The sequence below is a fragment of the Trematomus bernacchii genome, unplaced genomic scaffold (assembly GCF_902827165.1).
Source record: "Trematomus bernacchii unplaced genomic scaffold, fTreBer1.1, whole genome shotgun sequence".
NCBI lineage: Eukaryota > Metazoa > Chordata > Actinopteri > Perciformes > Nototheniidae > Trematomus > Trematomus bernacchii.
In genome coordinates, this window is record NW_022987839.1 from 6822510 (window position 1) to 6842845 (window position 20336).

The 20336-nt window shown below is 38.7% G+C and overlaps 1 protein-coding gene across 5 annotated transcripts in view; it reads left to right on the plus strand.

Annotated features, from left to right (window-relative positions):
* Positions 1-18570, plus strand: part of zmynd11 (zinc finger, MYND-type containing 11) — a 36634-nt gene extending 18064 nt beyond the window's left edge. For 2 of the 5 annotated variants that reach the window (XM_034153022.1, XM_034153023.1), the window contains exons 6-17: positions 1435-1512; positions 3884-3976; positions 4909-4996; positions 5305-5360; positions 5485-5562; positions 6833-6951; positions 7805-7916; positions 9095-9325; positions 11601-11675; positions 12114-12416; positions 13586-13771; positions 14830-18570. In XM_034153022.1, the coding sequence (XP_034008913.1) occupies positions 1435-1512; positions 3884-3976; positions 4909-4996; positions 5305-5360; positions 5485-5562; positions 6833-6951; positions 7805-7916; positions 9095-9325; positions 11601-11675; positions 12114-12416; positions 13586-13771; positions 14830-14952 (1542 nt within the window). In that variant the 3' untranslated portion in view covers positions 14953-18570. The remainder of the gene's footprint in view (positions 1-1434; positions 1513-3883; positions 3977-4908; positions 4997-5304; positions 5361-5484; positions 5563-6832; positions 6952-7804; positions 7917-9094; positions 9326-11600; positions 11676-12113; positions 12417-13585; positions 13772-14829) is intronic. The other 3 variants (XM_034153025.1, XM_034153024.1, XM_034153026.1) reach the window with 3 other exon arrangements.
* The last annotated feature ends 1766 nt before the right edge of the window (positions 18571-20336 follow it).

The window sequence follows — 20336 nt, forward strand, 5'->3', positions numbered from 1 at the left end:
TACAGTCGCTGGTTTATTTATGTCTGTCGGCCGTTGTTGTGAGTGTGGACGGTCGGAGCATATACAACGTTAGCTTAGCCAAACTCCATTCAGAAAACACGCATTTTAAAAGGTTTTTCGCCTGCCGTCTGTCTGCAGACTTGTCAAAGCATTAATTCATGGTTTTTACTAACCGGTATCAGTATGTTGTTACTTCGGCATCATTTTGAAACGTGTATTACAATTAAATCACGGTCAAATATGTTCATCTTGTTGTAGTTGTAGCCCCCTTGCCAGCGATTCTCTCTCTAGTTTAGCATACTCAGCCCGGTTGTTGGCCCGGAAAGAACCTGGATTTTGGAGAGCCAGAGAACTGTGAAACAGTACCCGTTAGCCGGAACTACCCCCTAGTGGAAACACAACCAAAAACGGGCCGGGTTTGGCACGGCACGCTTAAACCGTGCTACGCGATGCAGTGGAAATGCACCATAACACCCGTCTCAACACTCAACGTTAAAGATAGTCAGGATAGGACACTAAAAGATATCCTTAAAGTAAATAAGACTAAAGGCCGGTAAGTGGTATTTCACATCACAACAGCAAAGCTATACGTGTTCACAGTAAAACCAAGTATGGTACAAGAAGTTTTGAGTGCCTAATGAGGTTTATTTCAAGAAAGGAAAGACTTGATTACGTCGGAGGAATGAGGATTAATGAGTGTCAGATTTAGGCATCATTTAAAACGTGATATTCATAGCGTGTCCACATTCTGCTCTTAGTCATACCAAGTTGTTTTGGATATAAATTGTGATTCCAAAAGTCAGAAGCTAACTTTGTTATCTTTCTCTGCTGCCACGGCAATAATGCTTTGTTTTTTTACCGTTAGACATTGGATAATTATTTACATATAAGCATTACAAAGTCTGCTTTCTGCTTCAAAATCTTGCAGAATGTTCTACATTTCTCTCCGTTCTCTCACACCCATGCAGAGTTTTGTACTTAAAACATTTAGGAAAACTTGCATTTACTTCAAACACAGGCTACATGTAATAGTGGTGTCAATATATCTGGTCTAAACTAATCACTATAAGTGTAATGCTATCAGATATTCCTAATACAGAAAGGCAACAACAAGCTATAATTCAGTATTTCAAATCTGCTTTTTATGTAACTGTATTTCCTTTCTTGTTCCTCTTAACTTCCTGTCTCTTTTTGCACATTACATATGTCCGTTATATATATGATACTTAACCCGGGATGCATCAAATGGAAAATGTTTTTTGTAGTTTACAGAGATGACTGCTTTTCCAACATCTGACTGCGGCTGCATTTCTGAAAAGAAAACATGTTAGACTGCATGTCGCTCTCTGAATTGGGGCATCCCTATTTTTAAGTGTCTGTGTTTTAGTTCTTGTGTTGAATCTCACCTTTCTGACCCCTCTTGTCGTCCTGCAGGGCAGTAAAAAGAAGAACCTGAACAAACAGGAGATGAGTAAATACCTGCGCTTCATCGTCCAGCGCATGAAGGAGAGGGTGAGAACAATATATTTATTTATGCCTCTATCATCAAACCTCCCTGTGCAAACCCAGCAGATCTACGGCTCTGATTCAAACGTTATTTAAGAAGATTTAGGGATCTTTTCTGCGAGGTTAACATTTATTTTGCTGTGTTTGATTTTACTCAAAAGTATCTTCTTGGACATAATGACCAAGAACAAGCTGATTTTAATGCTGCAGGGGGATTAATGAAACTACATTTCCCCGTTGCATAAAAGCCAGAGATTCCCTGCAGTGATAACACATTGCTTTATTAAGTACACCAGCCGTTTGTTTACATAGTGTAATTACAGCTGTTTGAAGCTAAACTAAAAGAGGCTAAAATAACAAAAATATGAATTAAAAAAAATGTAGTTTTTCTTTAAAACATATTTTTTTTAAACTAATCATTTATTTATTTCCTAATTTTTTCCTTCACTTCTTTAAATAATAAATACTTTTTTTTCAATTTGATTCTGTTTCAACTTCCTTTTTACAAGCAGTAATCCTCATTTCTATCATGTTAGTTCAACCTTTTATTAATTTAAATAATGAATATTTTTTTTGGGGTTATTTCATTCCATTTCAATTTGATTTTGAAAGCAGAAAACATTTTCTTCTGGTTAATTTGACTTGAATCAAATCAAAGTTTATTTATAAAGCACATTTTAAAAGCGATTTTTGGTCGGTCCAAAGTGCTGTACATGTAATAAATACTACAATCACAATAAAAGACAATAAATTACAACAGATATATAAAAAAAACACAGGGAAAAGTCAGGAGTCGTGCTCCGCTCTGACTAAAAGGCCAGGGAGAAGAAGTGAGTTTTTAGTGTAGATTTAAAAACCCCTAGGGTCTGGGCCGACCTCACATGGAGGGGCAGAGTGTTCCAGAGCCTAGGGCCAGCTGCTGCGAAGGCTCGGTGCCCTCGGGTTTTGAGCCTGGTCTTGGGCACTACCAGCAGCAGCTGGTCAGCAGACCTTAAAGCTCTGGCTGGGGTGTAGCGCTGGAGGAGTTCAGCTATATAGGCCGGAGCCAGCCCATTTAGTGCTTTAAAAACAAATAAAAGGATTTTAAAATCAATTCTGAACCGAATTGGAAGCCAGTGCAGTGAGGCCAGAATTGGGGTGATGTGGTCACGCTTTTTGTGACCAGTCAGCAAACGTGCAGCTGCGTTCTGCACTAGCTGCAGGCGTTTAATTGACGCCTGGTCCATACCCACGTACAGAGCGTTGCAGTAGTCCAACCTCGAGGTAACAAAGGCGTTAATAACCCTTTCTAAGTCTTTAAAAGATAAAAACGACTTGGTCTTGGCCAATAGTCGTAAAGACTTAAAGGGGACCTATCATGCAAAATGCACTTTCTTATGTCTTTTATACATAAATATGTGTCCCCGGTGTGTCAGGGAACTCAAGCAGCGTCAGAAAATAAAACCCTCTCTTTTCCTCCGTACCCAAATCTCTAAAAACGGGGGAACAACAGAGCTGATACAGATTTGCGTCCGATATGACGTAATATCTGAAATGTGGACCCACGGCCCTATCAGAAACGTTGGTATCAGAAACAATGGCCGACTGTTTAGGACGTAATATGGTCGGTGTTTACATTAGCATCGCTAACACTCAGAGCTAACCTGTACTGGAGAGCATGTGTGTGAAGAAGCAGGAAATAAAAAGGAACTCACCTTGTGGTATAACCGGCAAGAGAGAAAGCCTTTGAGCTCCATACTGTTTCAGAAATAATCCTTGATAATCCATGATATGGCGTTTCATCACGGCAGAATTTAGTTTAGACAGTAGCTGCCGTGTCCCGCATGAGCTCAGCCCCCTCCTTTTTTTTTATCCAATTTTTTTTTTTTTTAAAGCTTTATACTTCAAATCAGCACTTTTGAAACAGGAAGTGAAATAGAGGGATATGAGGCATGGCTAGAATGGGTGATCTGTTTGGTATTTTGAACAAAACACTTCAGAGACATGTTTTTTTAATATATTTTTATATATCTGAGACCTGTGCTATTGCCTAAAAATAGCATGATAGGTGACCTTTAAAGTCCCTATTCTTTACTCTGTTTTTGCTGTGTTCTCTAAAATAAGTAACTAGTAAAGTACCCACAAAAAGCCCTTGCCCCACCCTCAATTAAAATAAATATTCCCCTTTTATTCTCCTCTCTTTACCCCGCCCTTCACACTCCTCTCAATTAAAGTTGTGTTAAATCTCCCTACATCACAACGCTGCCTATAAAAAAAAAAGCTATAAAATCTCTCATCAGTTATCCTCCATGTGTCCCTGCTTCATTACTCTTCCTCTTCCTCCTCTTCCTCTCTATAAAGTTGGTATTAAATCATTACTCCTCCTCTTCGTCTGCAGGCGGTCGACCTAGCCAAGAAAGGCAAAGACACGAAACACCCCATGTACAAACGTTTGATCCACACTGCGCTGGAGGTCTCCAACATACACGAGGTAACACCACTCCCAGTAGTGTGTGTGTGTGTGTGTGTGTGTGTGTGTGTGTGTGTGTGTGTGTGTGTGTGTGTGTGTGTGTGTGTGTGTGTGTGTGTGTGTGTGTGTGGTGTGTGTGTGTGTGTGTGTGTGTGTGTGTGTGTGTGTTGTGTGTGTGGTGTGTGTGTGTGTGTGGTGTGTGTGTGTGTGTGTGTGTGTGTGTGTGTGTGTGTGTGTGTGTGTGTGTGTGTGTGTGTGTGTGTGTGTGTGTGTGTGTGTGTGTGTGTGTGTTGTGTGTGTGTGTGTGTGTGTGTGTGTGTGTGTGTGTGTGTGTGTGTGTGGTGTGTGTGTGTGTGTGTGTGTGTGTGTGTGTGTGTGTGTGTGTGTGTGTGTGTGTGTGTGTGTGTGTGTGTGTGTGTGTGTGTCCTTTGTACTCGTTCTCTCTGACTGAGCAACTTTTTCTCTCTTTCCATTTTTTTGTATTTAAATTCAAATAAACTTTATTGACAAAACACAGTATTGCCAAAGCACACAATACAAGGTGGTACACCATCAAAAATATTGAACAACCATGTTAACAATGATATCAGTTAGAGACACTTTTTGTGTTTTGTGAAAAGGCCAAATATTGACACCTAGTTGTGACTTCTGTAGTCAAGGGACGATAAAAGACTACAATTCCCACAGTGCCATTCTATCAACAGACACAGCCATGTATGGAAGAGGCTTAAAATATATTCCATAAAGAAAGAAAGATAATCTAAGTTTGTTTATCATTTGATTTGGGTTTTTTGCCTCTTCTGATTTGTGTGTGAAAAGAATAGTGAGAAACTATTAAATTGAAAGATAATGTGTTAGAAATGTCTGGTTTAAAAGTTGTCTAAGTGGCTTGAATTAAATGAAGGAGGGAAGCTGTGACATTAAATCAAACTGTGTCTCTTTCTGTTTCCCAGAATCTGTCTGAAGGAAAGTATAAAAGTTTCGATGAGTTCAAAGCCGACGCTCAGCTGATCGTCCACAACACGGCCATCCTGTACGGAGGTGGGTCCATCATTCATTACGTTCTAGTTACAGATTTAGTTTTTCTATTATTCTTTTTTATATTAACCTCTCACCAGAAAAGCCACATTTTAACTTTTATTTCATGTGACACATTTACTATTCAGCTTTAGACGTTCTCCACTAACATAAATCTGACCCAACATGTTGAAATCAAGATGAACCACAAAGCATTCAGAAATATAGCAAACACTGCAGAATTGTCCATATTTTTTTTATGTAAAACAATTTAAATGTATAATACTCCACTTTGACTTTCTCACTAAGTGCTGTTTTTGTTTGTGTTTTAGTTAACAGCGACCAGGCGGAAATCGCTCGGCTGCTTTTCAGCGACACATGCCACGAGGTAACACTGTTTACTTTTCCTTACATTTAACAGCAGTTTTAGTTTAAGAGCTTATTAGCACCGTGTCTCCTTGCTAATTAGTTCCTGCATTAAACTCTCTCTCTCCCCATCTCTCCTCCTCCAGCTGAACGAGTTGTTGTTGTGTAAAACCTGTTTCTACCTGTCCAACGCGCGGCCAGACAACTGGTTCTGTTACCCCTGTGTGAGTACAACAACAACAACAACAACAAACATACACAACTACAGCTTCTCTGGACCAAATGGCTCTTAAAAAACACACACACAGTTTGATTGTGTTCTGTTACTGATCACTGGTAGCAGGTGTAAGATGCAGTTATATTATTGGTTTTCTACAAAGCCCAGTGTCACTGTTCGAACAAAACTCAGAAACCGACTTTTTGACACAAATGTTTGGACAATTTTGAGCCAGAAAGGATTAAACAAACGAATCGACAAAATGCTTTAATAATCCAAAACATTCAACATCACTCCCACTGACTGCGTTACCCTTGTAACACAAGTAATTTAAAGGTCCCATGTCATGCTTTTCCGGTTATTACCCGTCCCCTTGTGTGTTATGAAGCTTTTTCTGCATGTAAACGGTCACAAACCCTCAAAGTACACCCCTGTACACCCTCGGAGCTCAGGGTGTGAGTGTGTGTGTGTGCTCAGGCTGAGTTTCGCGGTGTCTCGGTGTCTCGCAGACCCCACGCAGCAACCAGGAAACGACACCAGTAATCCAGCTCACACTGTCCGCTCCTCACAGCAGCGAGCCCCGTAACGTCCCGCCAACACGGCACCCAGACCCCACGCAGCATTCTCATCTGTTTGTCATTTCCTGGTTGCTAACAAACGCCATTGTAAAACATAATCACTGATGTTCCGCTGTAACGGTGGTTGACTCATCAGAACAGAGTGGGCGATTTGACCAATCAGAGCACAGTGGGCTCACAGGGAGGGGGGGGGCAGGAGCTCCAACAAGCCGTTTAGGACAGAGAGTGAATACACATACTATACAGAGATGCTGTATGAGAAACCAATGTGATTTTGGAACATTGAACAATGTAAATCTATTCTAGTAGACCTCAACAATGGAATTATGATCAGTAGAAATGGCCATGACATGGGACCTTTAATGGTTTTAGCAAAAAAAACAGGGATTTTGACCCAAAAAATTTGATTTTATCAATAATTTAGGGATTTTTATCAACAAATTGAGAGATTTTGACCAAAAACTGAGACATTTTAACAACAAATTCAGGGATTAAAAAAAGAAAGAAAACAGAGTGATTTAAAAAAAAAAACTTAAAAATATCTTGCATACAAAATATGATGAACTGAGCCATGTTAAATGTCATGTTGGCATAAAATTCAACCCACGACTTTGTTTACTTTGAGTTTTTCTTGTTAGACCAACAATGCTGGGTTTTAACCTTTGCTGTATTCTGTTTCTTTGTGTGTTTCTTCTGCAGAGTCCTAACCATGACCTGGTTTGGGCCAAAATGAAGGGTTTTGGATACTGGCCGGCCAAAGTCCTCCAGAGAGAGGAGAACCAGGTGGACGTTCGCTTCTTCGGACACCAGCACCAGAGGTTAGCACATCAGGAACACCTTTCTGTTCATTTCATTTGAGAGCATATCACCACCATTTGTATCTGGATACATTGTCCTATATTATACTATATATATAGGACTTGTTTGACTTGACTCGGGTTTGTTTTAAAAACATCTCAGATCAGATGCAATTCCTCCCAAAACAAACCCGAAAAACTCATAAAATGTTCCGAAACAAATAAACTAGTTTCAGTGCTTGTTGATAAATCCCGTCCACTTTATTTGATCTCCTCCTCCTCAGAACGTGGATCCCGTCGGACAACATTACAATTAAATTAAGCATTCTGATTCTAGCCCTGATATATCGTCCTTCAAAAACAATTAACACATTTCTTTGTTGATGCTATTTAACTTTAAGCTGCTTAAACCAGTTGTAAAAACATCCCAAATCACATACTTTCTTCCCGATACGATACGATACGATGCGATACGATATACTTTATTGTCCCCGTAAGGAAATTTGTTCTGGACTCCGTCCTGCAGTTCCGCATACATGTACATATACAAACATAGTAGACATTAAGAGACATACACATATCATCAGTCATACACCGTTTGAACAAACACAATACACAGATGCACATACAGACAATGGCGACCTATTGCACAACCCTCATGGCCAACATTTAAAAAGTACATTTCATTACATTTGACTACATTTCATTTCATGTGAGTGTTAAGAAGCTTAATGGACATAGGTAGGAATGAGTGCTTATAGCGGTTCAGCCTGACAAAACAAACCCAAACACTTTTCAAATGGACTGACATTTTTCAAACATTTGCTGGTAGGTTTTGTAAATCTTTAAAACGTTATTTCCCCGTCCTCCTCAGAGCGTGGATCCCGTCGGACAACATCCAGGACATCAAGGTGAAAGTCCAGCAGCTGCAGGTGAAGCGCAGCAGCGGCTGGAAGAAAGCCTGCGAAGAGCTGGAGGTTTACCAGGTTGGCCTTTTATTCTCTTAACCTTTTTTATATTACCATATTTTATTTCATTTTTATTTGTTGCGTTCATGGTATGCACAACTTCATGTATAACAATTATTTACAAAACATGTCTCTATAAACACACCGTTGACCAAAAAAGAACAGGGATAATAATCTCAATAGAGCGGTGCAGTGACGCGTCAGCATTTCACCACTTCCTGTTCCCTCGTCTCAGAGCCAATGGGATCTTTCCATAGGGTTTAGGAAAATAGCTGGAAATAAGGTCTGTGGTTGAGACACATTGAAGAAGCGGATCACGTTTTGTTCTACGACATTAAATACATCAGCAGTGACCCCACTGGTGATTTCTGAAGAGTTGACGTGTCTGAGAAACGATGGTTGTTACCAAGTGGCTGAATAGGACTACAGAAGTCCCGGAGGCCGCTGTACGTCATTACGCCGAACACGTAAACACTCCTCTAAGTTTGTTTGCCCTGTTCTGCTTGAAAGCAAGTACCTGCCTCCTGCAGACTGTTCAAACAAACGCTTCAACTCGTACCATTTAGAATCTGTATGTTTGAATATGGATCTTAAGTTGGCGTGACGTGGAAGTCGTGCTGCTGGACTCGGCTGTAGTTCCTTTATAGCATAACGTTAGCATTTTGCTTCTGGACATTAGATTTATGATTCGAACATTATAAAAGTAGGGTAGACATGTGGAGATTATCCGGCTGAACAAAACGTGCATTTATCAAACAGCTTCGTTTTCCACAGACCTTATTTCCAGCTATTTTCCAAAATCCTATGGAGAAATCCCATTGATTTCTGTCGAGGGAACCAGCAGCTTACTTCAGGGTGAATACGTCATCCCTGCTCCGCTCTATTGCCTGTGGCTTTCTCAAAGAAAATAAATAAATAGAAATAGATGGTCTGTCCTTCGTATTTTCTTATTCACAGCCAATCATAACAGCATCGTAGGAAAATAAGAGAAACACAAAAACTTCCAAAAAAAGACTTAGTTCCCACTTGACAGTTAACATCACATGAACAAGGAAATGATATTATTCAATATGCTCCTTAGATAACTTTCTATTTGATTGTATTTTCTCCTCATAGCAACTTTTTTAGATGACGTTGTTTTTAAAGTGTGCTATATAAATGAAATGTATTATTATTATTATTATTATTATTACCAGCGCTTCGTGAGGGAGGGACGCTTCTGGAAAACAAAGATGGAGGAAACCAACATGGCAACAGAACAACAGCAGCAACAGCAACAACTACAACTACTACAACAACAACAACAAGAACAACAACAGCAGCAGCAGAACCAGAAGCAGGAAAGTGGAGGAAAGACGGATCGTTTGGAGCGAACTGATGAAGCCGAGTCCAGCATTTCGTCCACCAGCAACGAACAGGTGCGACATGTACGTATATATTTATATGTATATATCATTACGTTATACAGTTCTTATTCAAGTCATTCATTTATGTTTTTTATTTATTTGTATTTTAAGAAATTATTCACAAAGCATACATAACAAAATAAACACATCTAGATACATAAGTTAACTACGTAACAGTTGACAAATCCGACACATTTATATTTTTATATAATGCCGTACAACCCACACATATTGAACTTTTACGTCACGTATGAACCGAAACTCGCCCGTTTTCTGAGCAGATTTCACCATCTTGGTTCAGGAGGGAAAGAGAGAGACAACCTTTTTTACTGACACTTTCTAAGTCTCTTAACACACAGGGGAGACATATGTATATGTATATATGTAATCAATACATTAAAAAGTGCATTTTAGGGGATAATAGGTGACCTTTTTTAATTTAGAGCTTATTAGTACTGCGTGTCCTTTTTGATTTTTTGTTTGGTGTCTCTTGCAGATATGTTCAAAAAGTTCTCAAAAGTTCTTATATTCAATTCAATAGCTTTATTAGCATGGCCATAGTTACATACAGTATTATCATTAGCCCCGTGCACCAAGGGAGAGAGACTAACTTATGGCAACACAAAATAAAACCTGGTATCGGTGGAGTGATGAGGAGGTGTCGGCGCTTCTGGCGATTTACTCGGAAGGCTTCAGTAGAAGTTGCTGGGAGTCCCAGCAGCTTCTACTGAAGCCAGTCCCCAACTCCGGGGACTTCCGGCCGGGGACTCCGGGTGGCAGTATACACCGTGAAGTTGTTTGCGGCCTGCCAGTAAACCCAAAGCAGAAGAAGAAGAAGAAGACAGCATATTTGCATTTTAAGAAATTATTCACAAAGCATACATAACAAAATAAACACATCTAGATACATACGTTAAAGGTGGGGTAGGTAAGTTTGGAGAAACCGGCTCGAGATCGCTAGAATTTGAAAATACACAGCCGGAGAAATCTGCCACTTCCTCACAGAGCCCCTCCTCCAACACACACGAACGCGCACATGACCAATGAGGGCACGAGATAAGTTTGTGCACAGATGGATGGCTGACAGGCAGGTAGGCCATCCAGTTATTTTAGCCGGGCCGGCTAAAATGATTGGTCGTGCTTTTTACAGTACTACGGCTTCCACAGATGACATTTTTTTTATGGATTTGTTTTAAGATATTCATTGCTATCTGGATGTTAAGAGCATTCCATGGAATATAACAAAAAGTGTATCTCGAGCCGGTTTCTCAAACTTACCTACCCCACCTTTAACTACGGAACAGTTGACAAATCCGAAATAAATAATAATAATAATAAAAGTCATAATACAAATAAAATAATGGATACAGTATTAATACTCAGGTATACATTAATTGTTCACAAAAATAACAATTATTTTTGTTATGGCCCGAAATATGAGCATGGTTTCTGCTCACCGCATTCTCTTCAGCATTTTGTGTTTACTTTGAATTTGGGGTTTCTTAAAGTAACTAATGAATATCTTCCATGTGTATTCTTTCCAGTAGTTTGAGTTAGAATTTATGTTTTCTTATTCTCTCTTACATCTACATAGTTTACATACGATGCATTATTTTACTGAACATCTCCAAATCGTCTTTCAGTAAACTTGACCCGGCGCCAAATCCGTCAAAAATAAACATGAATCTGCTCCAGAATTTGACTAAAACAGAAACATGAAACCAACTTAAAGTGTATTGTGAACTTTTATACTTGCTTCAAAAAGGAAAAAAGTTAACAAAAATAAGACAAAGTAATTTATTTATTTTTAAATATGTATTTTTATTATTATTTGTATTTTGTATTTGTATTTTTTCTTTATTTTTACCTTGTGTGAATCTGGTTTTTAACTCTGACCCTGTTGCTGCTGTAAATGCCTGAATTTCCCTAAGGGGGTAAATAAAGTTCCATCTTATCTTATCTTATCTTATCTTATCTTATCTTATCTTATCTTATCTTAAATTAAGATAAGATAAGATAAGATGGAACTAAGTTAATGGAGCACGTGAAACACATCAGAAATACTGTGGAGAGAAACACGGTAAACAGCGCCCCCTGGTGGCTGGAAAGCACATTGCTAGTACAACATGGTACAGTTATTTAGTATTTAAGTGTCTTTTTAAGTTATTTTTTTAATATTAATCTACTTTATCACATGGCTGGTAGTATTTATTTGACAAAGGTAATTAATTATTCCATTTGGTGAAAAAATGTATGTTATTTTATCTATGTTTGATATCTTTCGTCCTTTTTCCAGCTCAAAGGCAGCCTGGAGCCCAAGGCCAAGAAAAGCCGTCGAACTCAAATAGTGGAGCCCAAAGAAGAAGCAAGCGTGAGACACACACAACACACACACACACACACTCACACTCACACACACACACACACGCACTCACACCACAGAGCTACATTTCCAGATGTATTAAGATATTACAGATTATTTTTATGATATATATGATAGAAAAACATGTGTTTGTTTTTAAATGTATATATTTGATAAAATATCTATCAAAACGTTCTTTATAAGGTGCTTCACAAACACAGAAAAATCAAAGAAATCAGGAATGCAATTGCATAAAAACAGTTAAAAAACAAACAAATATTTGCAATAAAACAGACACTTGTCAGTCCCTGGAATCTCGCAAACCGCATCTTAATTGTTCAAATAAATAGCATTTTGTCTTAAATGTTGTGTAACTGTGCAGTAACTCTGTGCCTCAGTGTTTCTGAAACACCTAAACGTCTCTCTTGTTGTCCTCCATCGCTCCAGTCTCACGTCTCGTCTCTCCTGCAGGACCCCGAGCCAGAGATGGAGGCGGTGAGCTCCAGTCAGGAGATCCCCGTGTCCTCGGCTCCTCCTCAGCCAGAGAAGCTCTCCGTGTCCACGCAGACCAAGAAGACGAGCGGGGGGTCGCCTCGGACGCTGCACCGCGGCACGCAGACCAGCAGCGAGAGCGCCTGCCAGAACATGTGCCACGAGAAGTACACCAAGGTGTTCAACGACGTGAAGGAGATGATGAAGGCCGACAACAAGAGGGAGACGGAGAGGGTGGTGCGGGAGGCGCTGGAGAAGGTGAGGGGGACGAGGAAGTCTTTTACTGGTTGTTTTCCACTTCATCACCACATTTTATTTAACACCCTTTGAAGCTGGGAACAATATCTCAGACTGCAGGGAATACACAAAGAAAAGACACGGAAAATGTATTCAAAAGTGTGTGTGTGTGTGTGTGTGTGTGTGTGTGTGTGTGTCTGTGTGTCTGTGTGTGTGTCTGTGTGTCTGTGTGTGTGTGTGTGTGTGTGTGTGTGTGTGTGTGTGTGTGTGGCAGGAGTACTCAAACTTTTTAATTAAAGGTCCACTTGTAAAGTCCCCCCCCGGAGCGGAGCAACGAAACTGAAATTGAGAAGCAGTTTCTTACGGCGCGCTATGCATGGGGCCCCCTTGAGGGGGTTTCCCGACATGTCGTTGCAGTAAATTAAAGGGTGTTTCATGTTGTCGTTGCTGTGGACCTTCTTAATCTACCTTCTTTGGGGGCCCCCTTCTGGTCCGAGCACTTGCCTGCCTTGCGCCCCTGTATACACACACACACATTCAATACATACATACAGTATGGTGGCTTGAACTAGTGGGAGAAATGGCACTGTTTGTCTGTAGCCAAGAAAAGGCGTTAAAAGCATTAGAAAGTCAAGGTAAACCTGCGGTTAACTTGCAGTCTGCAATGCGTGTCACGCTCGCGCACACAAGTAAATATATATGAACGTTCATTCTCACAACGCGTCAGACACAAGAACATATACATTAATTTACATCAGAATCAGAACGTTGTTATTTTGTATAATTTGTATTTTTCATAATGGGACACAGGGTTCGGTCCGGATTGATTTGTAGTTCTGTCCGGAGTTTGAGAAGCCCTGATCTAGGGTTACCCATTCATTTCCTATGGAGGTTATTTTTGACCGGGAACATCATAGGTGTTACAAAGGTGACTAAACCTCCAAAGAAAGTGGAGATCAGCAGTTTTATATATTCAAAGGACCACTGTGGATTATATCATAAAGCGTGGAGGCAATCAAATGTCAAACACAATATTTATGATTGATGAAAGTGGTGAATCTCTGCGTGTGTGTGTGTGTGTGTGTGTGTGTGTTCTTTATCCTCCCATTTTCACTTCCTTTATAACCCTCGTTCTTCCTTTTCGTGTGTGTGTGTGTGTGTGTGTGTGTGTGTGTGTGTCCGTGTTTCAGCTGCGGGCGGAGATGGAGGAGGAGAAGCGCCAGGCGGTCAGTAAGGCGGTGTCTGGAGCTCAGGGAGAGATGGAGAGGAAGTGTAAGCAGGTGAAGGAGAAGTGTAAAGAGGAGCTGGTGGAGGAGGTGAAGAAGATGGTGGCTCAACACAAACAACTCATCTCCACCACCAAGAAGAAGCAGTGGGTGAGTTACCAGTGTCTCTACTTTAAAGAGTCCTCTCCTGCTGATGTTCAGGTGTATATCAGTATGTAGTGTCTCTACTTTAAAGAGTCCTCTCCTGCTGATGTTCAGGTGTATATCAGTATGTAGTGTCTCTATTTTAAAGAGTCCTCTCCTGCTGATGTTCAGGTGTATATCAGTATGTAGTGTCTCTACTTTAAAGAGTCCTCTCCTGCTGATGTTCAGGTGTATATCAGTATGTAGTGTCTCTACTTTAAAGAGTCCTCTCCTGCTGATGAACTTGAGTCGATCCAGTCTTAATTATTCAGTTTAACACGATATACAATATAGATATTTTACATGTAGTGCTACTGCTCAATCCAAAAGGTTTTCCCTCTGTGTTTAACAGGTTGTTTTCCACTTCTAGCGTACGATAATCACAATAAATTCACACGTAGAAAGTCAAATCTGCTGTTTTAGTTCACGGTGATTGTAGTGGCTAATCAAAGGAATAAAATAGAGACTTAACTGAAACTAAAACTGCTGCTGGGGTACATCTGATCCCTTAAGTTTTGTAAATGGAAAACATTATTTTTATTTGTTAGTTTGTCCAAAATGTCTTATTTTGGACAAACTGGTGGAAAAAAAGGATCTGACTAAAAAGAGAAAAATCTGAAGAAAAATAAATCAGAAAGAAAATGTAATGTAATCTCCGGGAATTATTTATTTTTTATAATTTTGTCATTGAGACTTTCAGAAAAAGAAATCAAATGATATTAAATTCAGAATCCTGGGAAAAAGTCAGAATTCTGAATAAATTATTTAAAAACATATAAAATCTTTTTAATTCTGAGATTAAAGTCAGAATTCTGTCACATATAACTTTTTTTAATAATAGTTTTCTATAATGAACTACACTTTAATGTAAAGTTGAACACAGACTTCCTCTTACGTCTTCATCATTTTCCATCTCTGCTTCCACAATGAATGATGTTTGAAGTTTTTAAAGCCGGTGCAGCTCACTTTATTTATTCTTAATTAATGTAATTATTTGTTTTCCCCCCCCCCCGTTGTGTTTCCAGTGTTATAACTGTGAGGAGGAGGCCATGTATCACTGCTGCTGGAACACCTCCTACTGCTCCATCAAGTGTCAGCAGGAGCACTGGCACGCCGACCACAAACGCACCTGCCGTAGGAAGAGATGAACAAGCCCCGCCCCCTCACACCTGTACACACAACGCCATTGGCTCCCCGAACCCCTCCCTCCCTCCCTCCCTTCCTCCTCCTGTCAGTCAGTGTCTACCACACACACACACACACACACACACACACGATTCTCAACTACTTGCCTTCCTGAAAACTTTGTGTGAGACGAGCGATCCCCCGTTTTTTTGTTTTTATTATTTAACGTGCCCCATTTTAATTGATTTTATACCAGATTGCTCCGATGCAGAGTATGATAATGATTTTTTTTGGGGAAGGGGGGAGGGGGGTGTTTTCTCTTTACTGAAGTGCTAACTTTGAGAATGTGTTATTTAAGTGTGTAGTAACGGACGAGCGTATACATTTTATTACCTGGATTTTTCAAAATCACTTTTCTTACTGTAAATGCAAACAAACACACCGTCGATATTACAATAAAAATTCAAAAAAATACCGTAAGCACTATCAGCATCAAACTAGCTCCGCTTCCATACGGGAAAATTGTTTAAAAAAAATCTGCGTAAGATACTGATTTGGCTCATAATATAATTTAATTAGTTTTTCAATGAAGCGGTGCATAGCATCTCTCCTATGATTTCTACCTACCTTCTTATTGGGAACAGGGTTACTAAAGTTGGCCTTAAAAAAGACGCCGACAAATAAATCTTCCATGTATTATTACATTATAATATAATTATGCACATTTTGAGGCTCTTTATTCAAGTTGTTACGAGTCAAATATGAAAGAAAAAATACGTTTTTAATTGGTTTTAAATGAAGGGAAATGCAGAGCAATCTCCCCTGAGCTGGATCTTGGAGAGGTCACATGACATGACAGTTTTTCACACTTTGTTTCCCAAAAGCTTGCCAAAAAAAAGACATTGTATCGATCCTACCTACGACCAGGTCCTCGTCCTCAAACTGAAATAATTCTGTATATTTTTCAGATTTCCGTGAGTCATTTTTCTAGTGATTTATTTCTTTTTTTAACCCTTTCACTGCGTTGCTGTAGTTGGTGGTCAGTGCCTGTTTTCTCCTTTTCTCCATGCATGTTGATGGCGTCATCCTTTCATTACGGTAAACAAACAACAACAAAGCTTGGTGTTTGATAAGCAGTGACGACGGATGGACCAATATAAAACTTTATGCAAAATGTGATCAAACTAACCTTTTTCTACGGCTCTCCCTGCGGTGTTTAAACACGCCGGGAAACCCTCTCGTTTTTTTTTAAAAAGGGGCAATTAAATTGTCCGGTTTTTTCTTTGAGAAGTGCGACACACTTTTAAAGTCTGTTTCCTCAGTAATGAAGACTGACTGAACGGAGGAAACACTTCACTTACTCTGTATAGATGGCTTTTTTTTTTACACACAGATGGCTGTTAATGAACGTGCTTCTGTTGACGTGTGACAAATAAAATACCGTAAGTCCTCACGTAGTGGGAGGAGCTTCTTTCAACTCCAATCAGATTTAAAGTCCTGAAGCTTCATTTTACTTCAAATAAAAACTCATAAAATGCCACACTGCATACTAATACACTATGTACTATGTATTAATTGTCCTTTTTTCTGCAGAAATTGAGTAAAAACGATCCATTAAATAGACAAACACCTTTGTAAATCATGTTGTGCCAGAAAACATTTGTCAAAAACTGTAGAATTACTCAAATAATATGAAAATGGTGTCAAATAGAACGACAGAGACGGACGGCTTTGCTTTTGTTACGGCGCTCCGACGTCACCGAAGCCATCTTTATATTATATTATATTATATTTATATATCTGATATACAAGATCAGCGCCACAGTACTACATACTTACAAAATGAAGTATGTACTTTTTACTAGAAGAGTGTGTACTGTGACGTAAACGTGCATTACTGTTTTAAACCAACAGCCAAATATACAACATGTTTTATAACTTATATTTCAACGTTATAATACAACTGCTCATTAACTTCAAAATTAAGAAAGCAATTGAGATATTCTTCAATATAGCAGCTCCTCCGGTTCCTTAGTTGGAGCTCTGACTAATGATTATTACATGTTTTTAATTATCTATCCATTCATTTAAATATGTGATTAATGTCAGTAAATAGTGAGTAGGATATTCATGTCTTTAAATATCCTGTTTTATCCATTTAACACTAAAATATATCGCATTTACATGAAATATAAAACTGAGAAAATCCCCGATATGAGGAGCTGCAACCTCAATGATCAAACATGTGAAACACATTTCTTAATTGACTTGATTTTGTCAATACAAGGCAGTCTCAAAACTTTCTTAAAATGGACTTTTGGAAATATTTTCCAGTTTCCTTGAAAGACTTTTATTGTGAACTTGTTCAGAGGGACTACTTTCAGTGGCGGATGAATCCACATGTGGTGCTCTAATGAGTATGTGTGGCAGCAGGGCAGTGTATGAGGAGGTTAAATCAATATAAAGTGCATTATGTGTGTTTTAATAATGCAACGTGCGGCTTTTTGATGAGTTTTTAATGGGTTTTGGATGAAAACAGAGCTCTCAGGCACTAAAAAATATGTTAAATCAAGCTTTAAGTCACACAAAATACTTGTTTTGGACAAATTCAACGTATATTTGAGTCTCTAAATAAGATTTTAATTGGAAATAACAGTGAAAAGAAAGGACTTCTATCCTAAACAGTACGGTAATGAAAAGGCAGCCCACTCTCAGAGGATTTACGGTACCAGACTTCTCTCTCCTGAGTCTTTTTTATTTTTTGGAAACTCATTTAAGTGTATCACTTTAAGATGTAATTGTACAGTTTGACCTCTCTCTGTTCATCCCGCAGCTTCTGGTTTAATACAATGTTCTTCCTCTATCTTCATCATCATCATCATCATTGCACTACATGTAAATAAATCCTCCTTCATATTATATTGTATAAATGGATTCACAGATATCTGTTTCTCCTGTGTTCACAGACGACTGTTAGTTCTAGTTTTGTACAATGTACAACCGCTTATCTCTGAGATGTGTGTCACTTTCTTTCTGTATTGTTTTTCATTAGTTTTGAGTCACACACACTCTCAGCTAAACTGCACCTTCAGCTCACACACACACACACACACATCTCAAACGTTGATGAAACCCAAGCAAACGTTGATTTTAAAAACTCCCTTTTCTGTCGAAGGTGACACATTTTCTATTACAGCTTTTTATATTCGTCCATCCAGCCGTTTTAATAAAAAGAGAATAGGTCTTGGATGTCATTCCTGTTTTTTTTTTTTTACCTGCATGAGTAAAGGTGTGTTTCTTTCGACTCCTTGAAAAAAAGACAGCAATATGACAATGACGTTTATACATTTTCTGGAACTACAGTCGAGCTAAAAAGTGGTTTGAATCCCTGAAATTGGACTTGTTATCGTCTTTGTTCCACATAGTACAGACTGTGTGTACTATATGTCAGTGTGTGGAGTCAAAGCAGAATAAAGTTTCCCCGCCTCATCTTCTGTCCATATGTAAACTATTAAATGTGGTTTAACACTTATTTTCTATGCTCCTGACATTTCGTTTTTGTTTTGATGCTTTAGCTAGCAATATGTATATAAATATATTCTATGTGCTAACATGGAGGAAATAAATGTATCAACAAGTTTCTGAGGCTCCAGTGTTTCCTGTTTCTGAAGATCAACCGTTCACAGACTATCATTCTGTTTTACCATAATGTGACTTTATTTTATTTGACGTACTATTCAACATACTGTACTATAATCTTATCAAATAATAACATACTATACTATGACTTTTTTTAATAAATTCAAGTACTATTCGAAAGATATTTTCAAATATTTCGACATTCCTTACTATGGCTTTTTCATATTTTCCCACATACTATACCATCTCCTTCGACATACTATACTCTAAATGTTTTTATATATTCAACATACTTTGACTGTTTTCAAACCCTTGACCTACTATGCTATGATTTTTTGTTTTGTTGATATACCACACGGAGTTTTTTCATAATTTTAACATACAATGACTTATTTCACATTTCAAGAAATATTATACTAAGACTTAAAAATATTTTTTTCACATACTATACTATGGATCTTTTTCGAATTTTCCGACATGCTTTGACTTCTTTTCAAACCTTTGACATACTATTCTATGACTTTTTTTAAAGGTCCCATGTCATGCTTTTCTGGTTATTACCCGTCCCCTTGTGTGTATGGTTTGTATGCATGTAAACGGTCTGCAGTCACAAACCCTCAAAGTACACCCTGTAGCGAGTAAAACTCATGTACAGTTTCAAAATAAGACATTTGAAGTCTCATATATGAGCTATCATCCCTGTTTTTAGATGACAATAAAACAAAAACTTTCCAGTATCAAAGACTTATTTCACTTCAGGGTGATAGCAGGGCACCCTGCCCCAGAACGCCTCGTTGGAGATTTCTCTTTTTCCATTTTTTTCTACCGGGATCCAAGTAACGTAACGACGACCCAATGGACCAATCCGTGGAGCTCCTCACACACACACACTCTCTCAGCGGCGAAACTGTGACGGGAGCTCCAACAAGCCGTTTAGGACAGAGAGTGAATACACATACTATACAGAGATGCTGTATGAGAAACCAATGTGATTTTGGAACATTGAACAATGTGAATCTATTCTAGTAGACCTCAACAATGGAATTATGATCAGTAGAAATGGCCATGACATGGGACCTTTAATGAATTTTCCGCATACTTAACACATTTCTTTTCACATTTCTGTACATACATACATGACTTGGTTTTCAAATGCTGAAATGTTTTTCACGGGGGACACTTTACAACTAAATGAATAATAATTAATTTGTATTAAATGTGATTAGAGGTCGAAGTCCCAGATTTGAGGAATCTAAAAGCAGAACCGATATAAAAGATCTGCGCATTAAGAAGAGAAGTCTCTGGGAAACTGTTTTAAAGACTGGTTTTAAATGCCATTTTATAATGTGTATTTCTTATGCTTTTCATTTTTGACTTGGCCTTGTGTTGAAAGCATAGACTGTCTATATAAAGGTTGAAAGGTGCTTTATGAATCAGTCAGACCCGCTGCGTAGCGACAATAAATTCACAACATTCCATTTTTTATTGTCAAAATCGTTGAAATATTTATTTAATTGAAAGACTTCATGTCAACTCAAATAAGACATTTTTAAAACCTTTAAAAAAAACATACTGGGGGGGACGACGACATACATCTCGCTGATAAAAGAAAGAAACAAACGGTGAAGAAAGTGCTTTTTTTTCTGAAACTAGAACATTCTCATATTTCCTGCGAAACCTCTCTCCGCTCTCCACTTCCTGTTTTCAGTCTTTTATTTCCTGCCGTGACGTCTCAGTTCGAGCCCTGATTGATCGGTCCGTGTAAAAA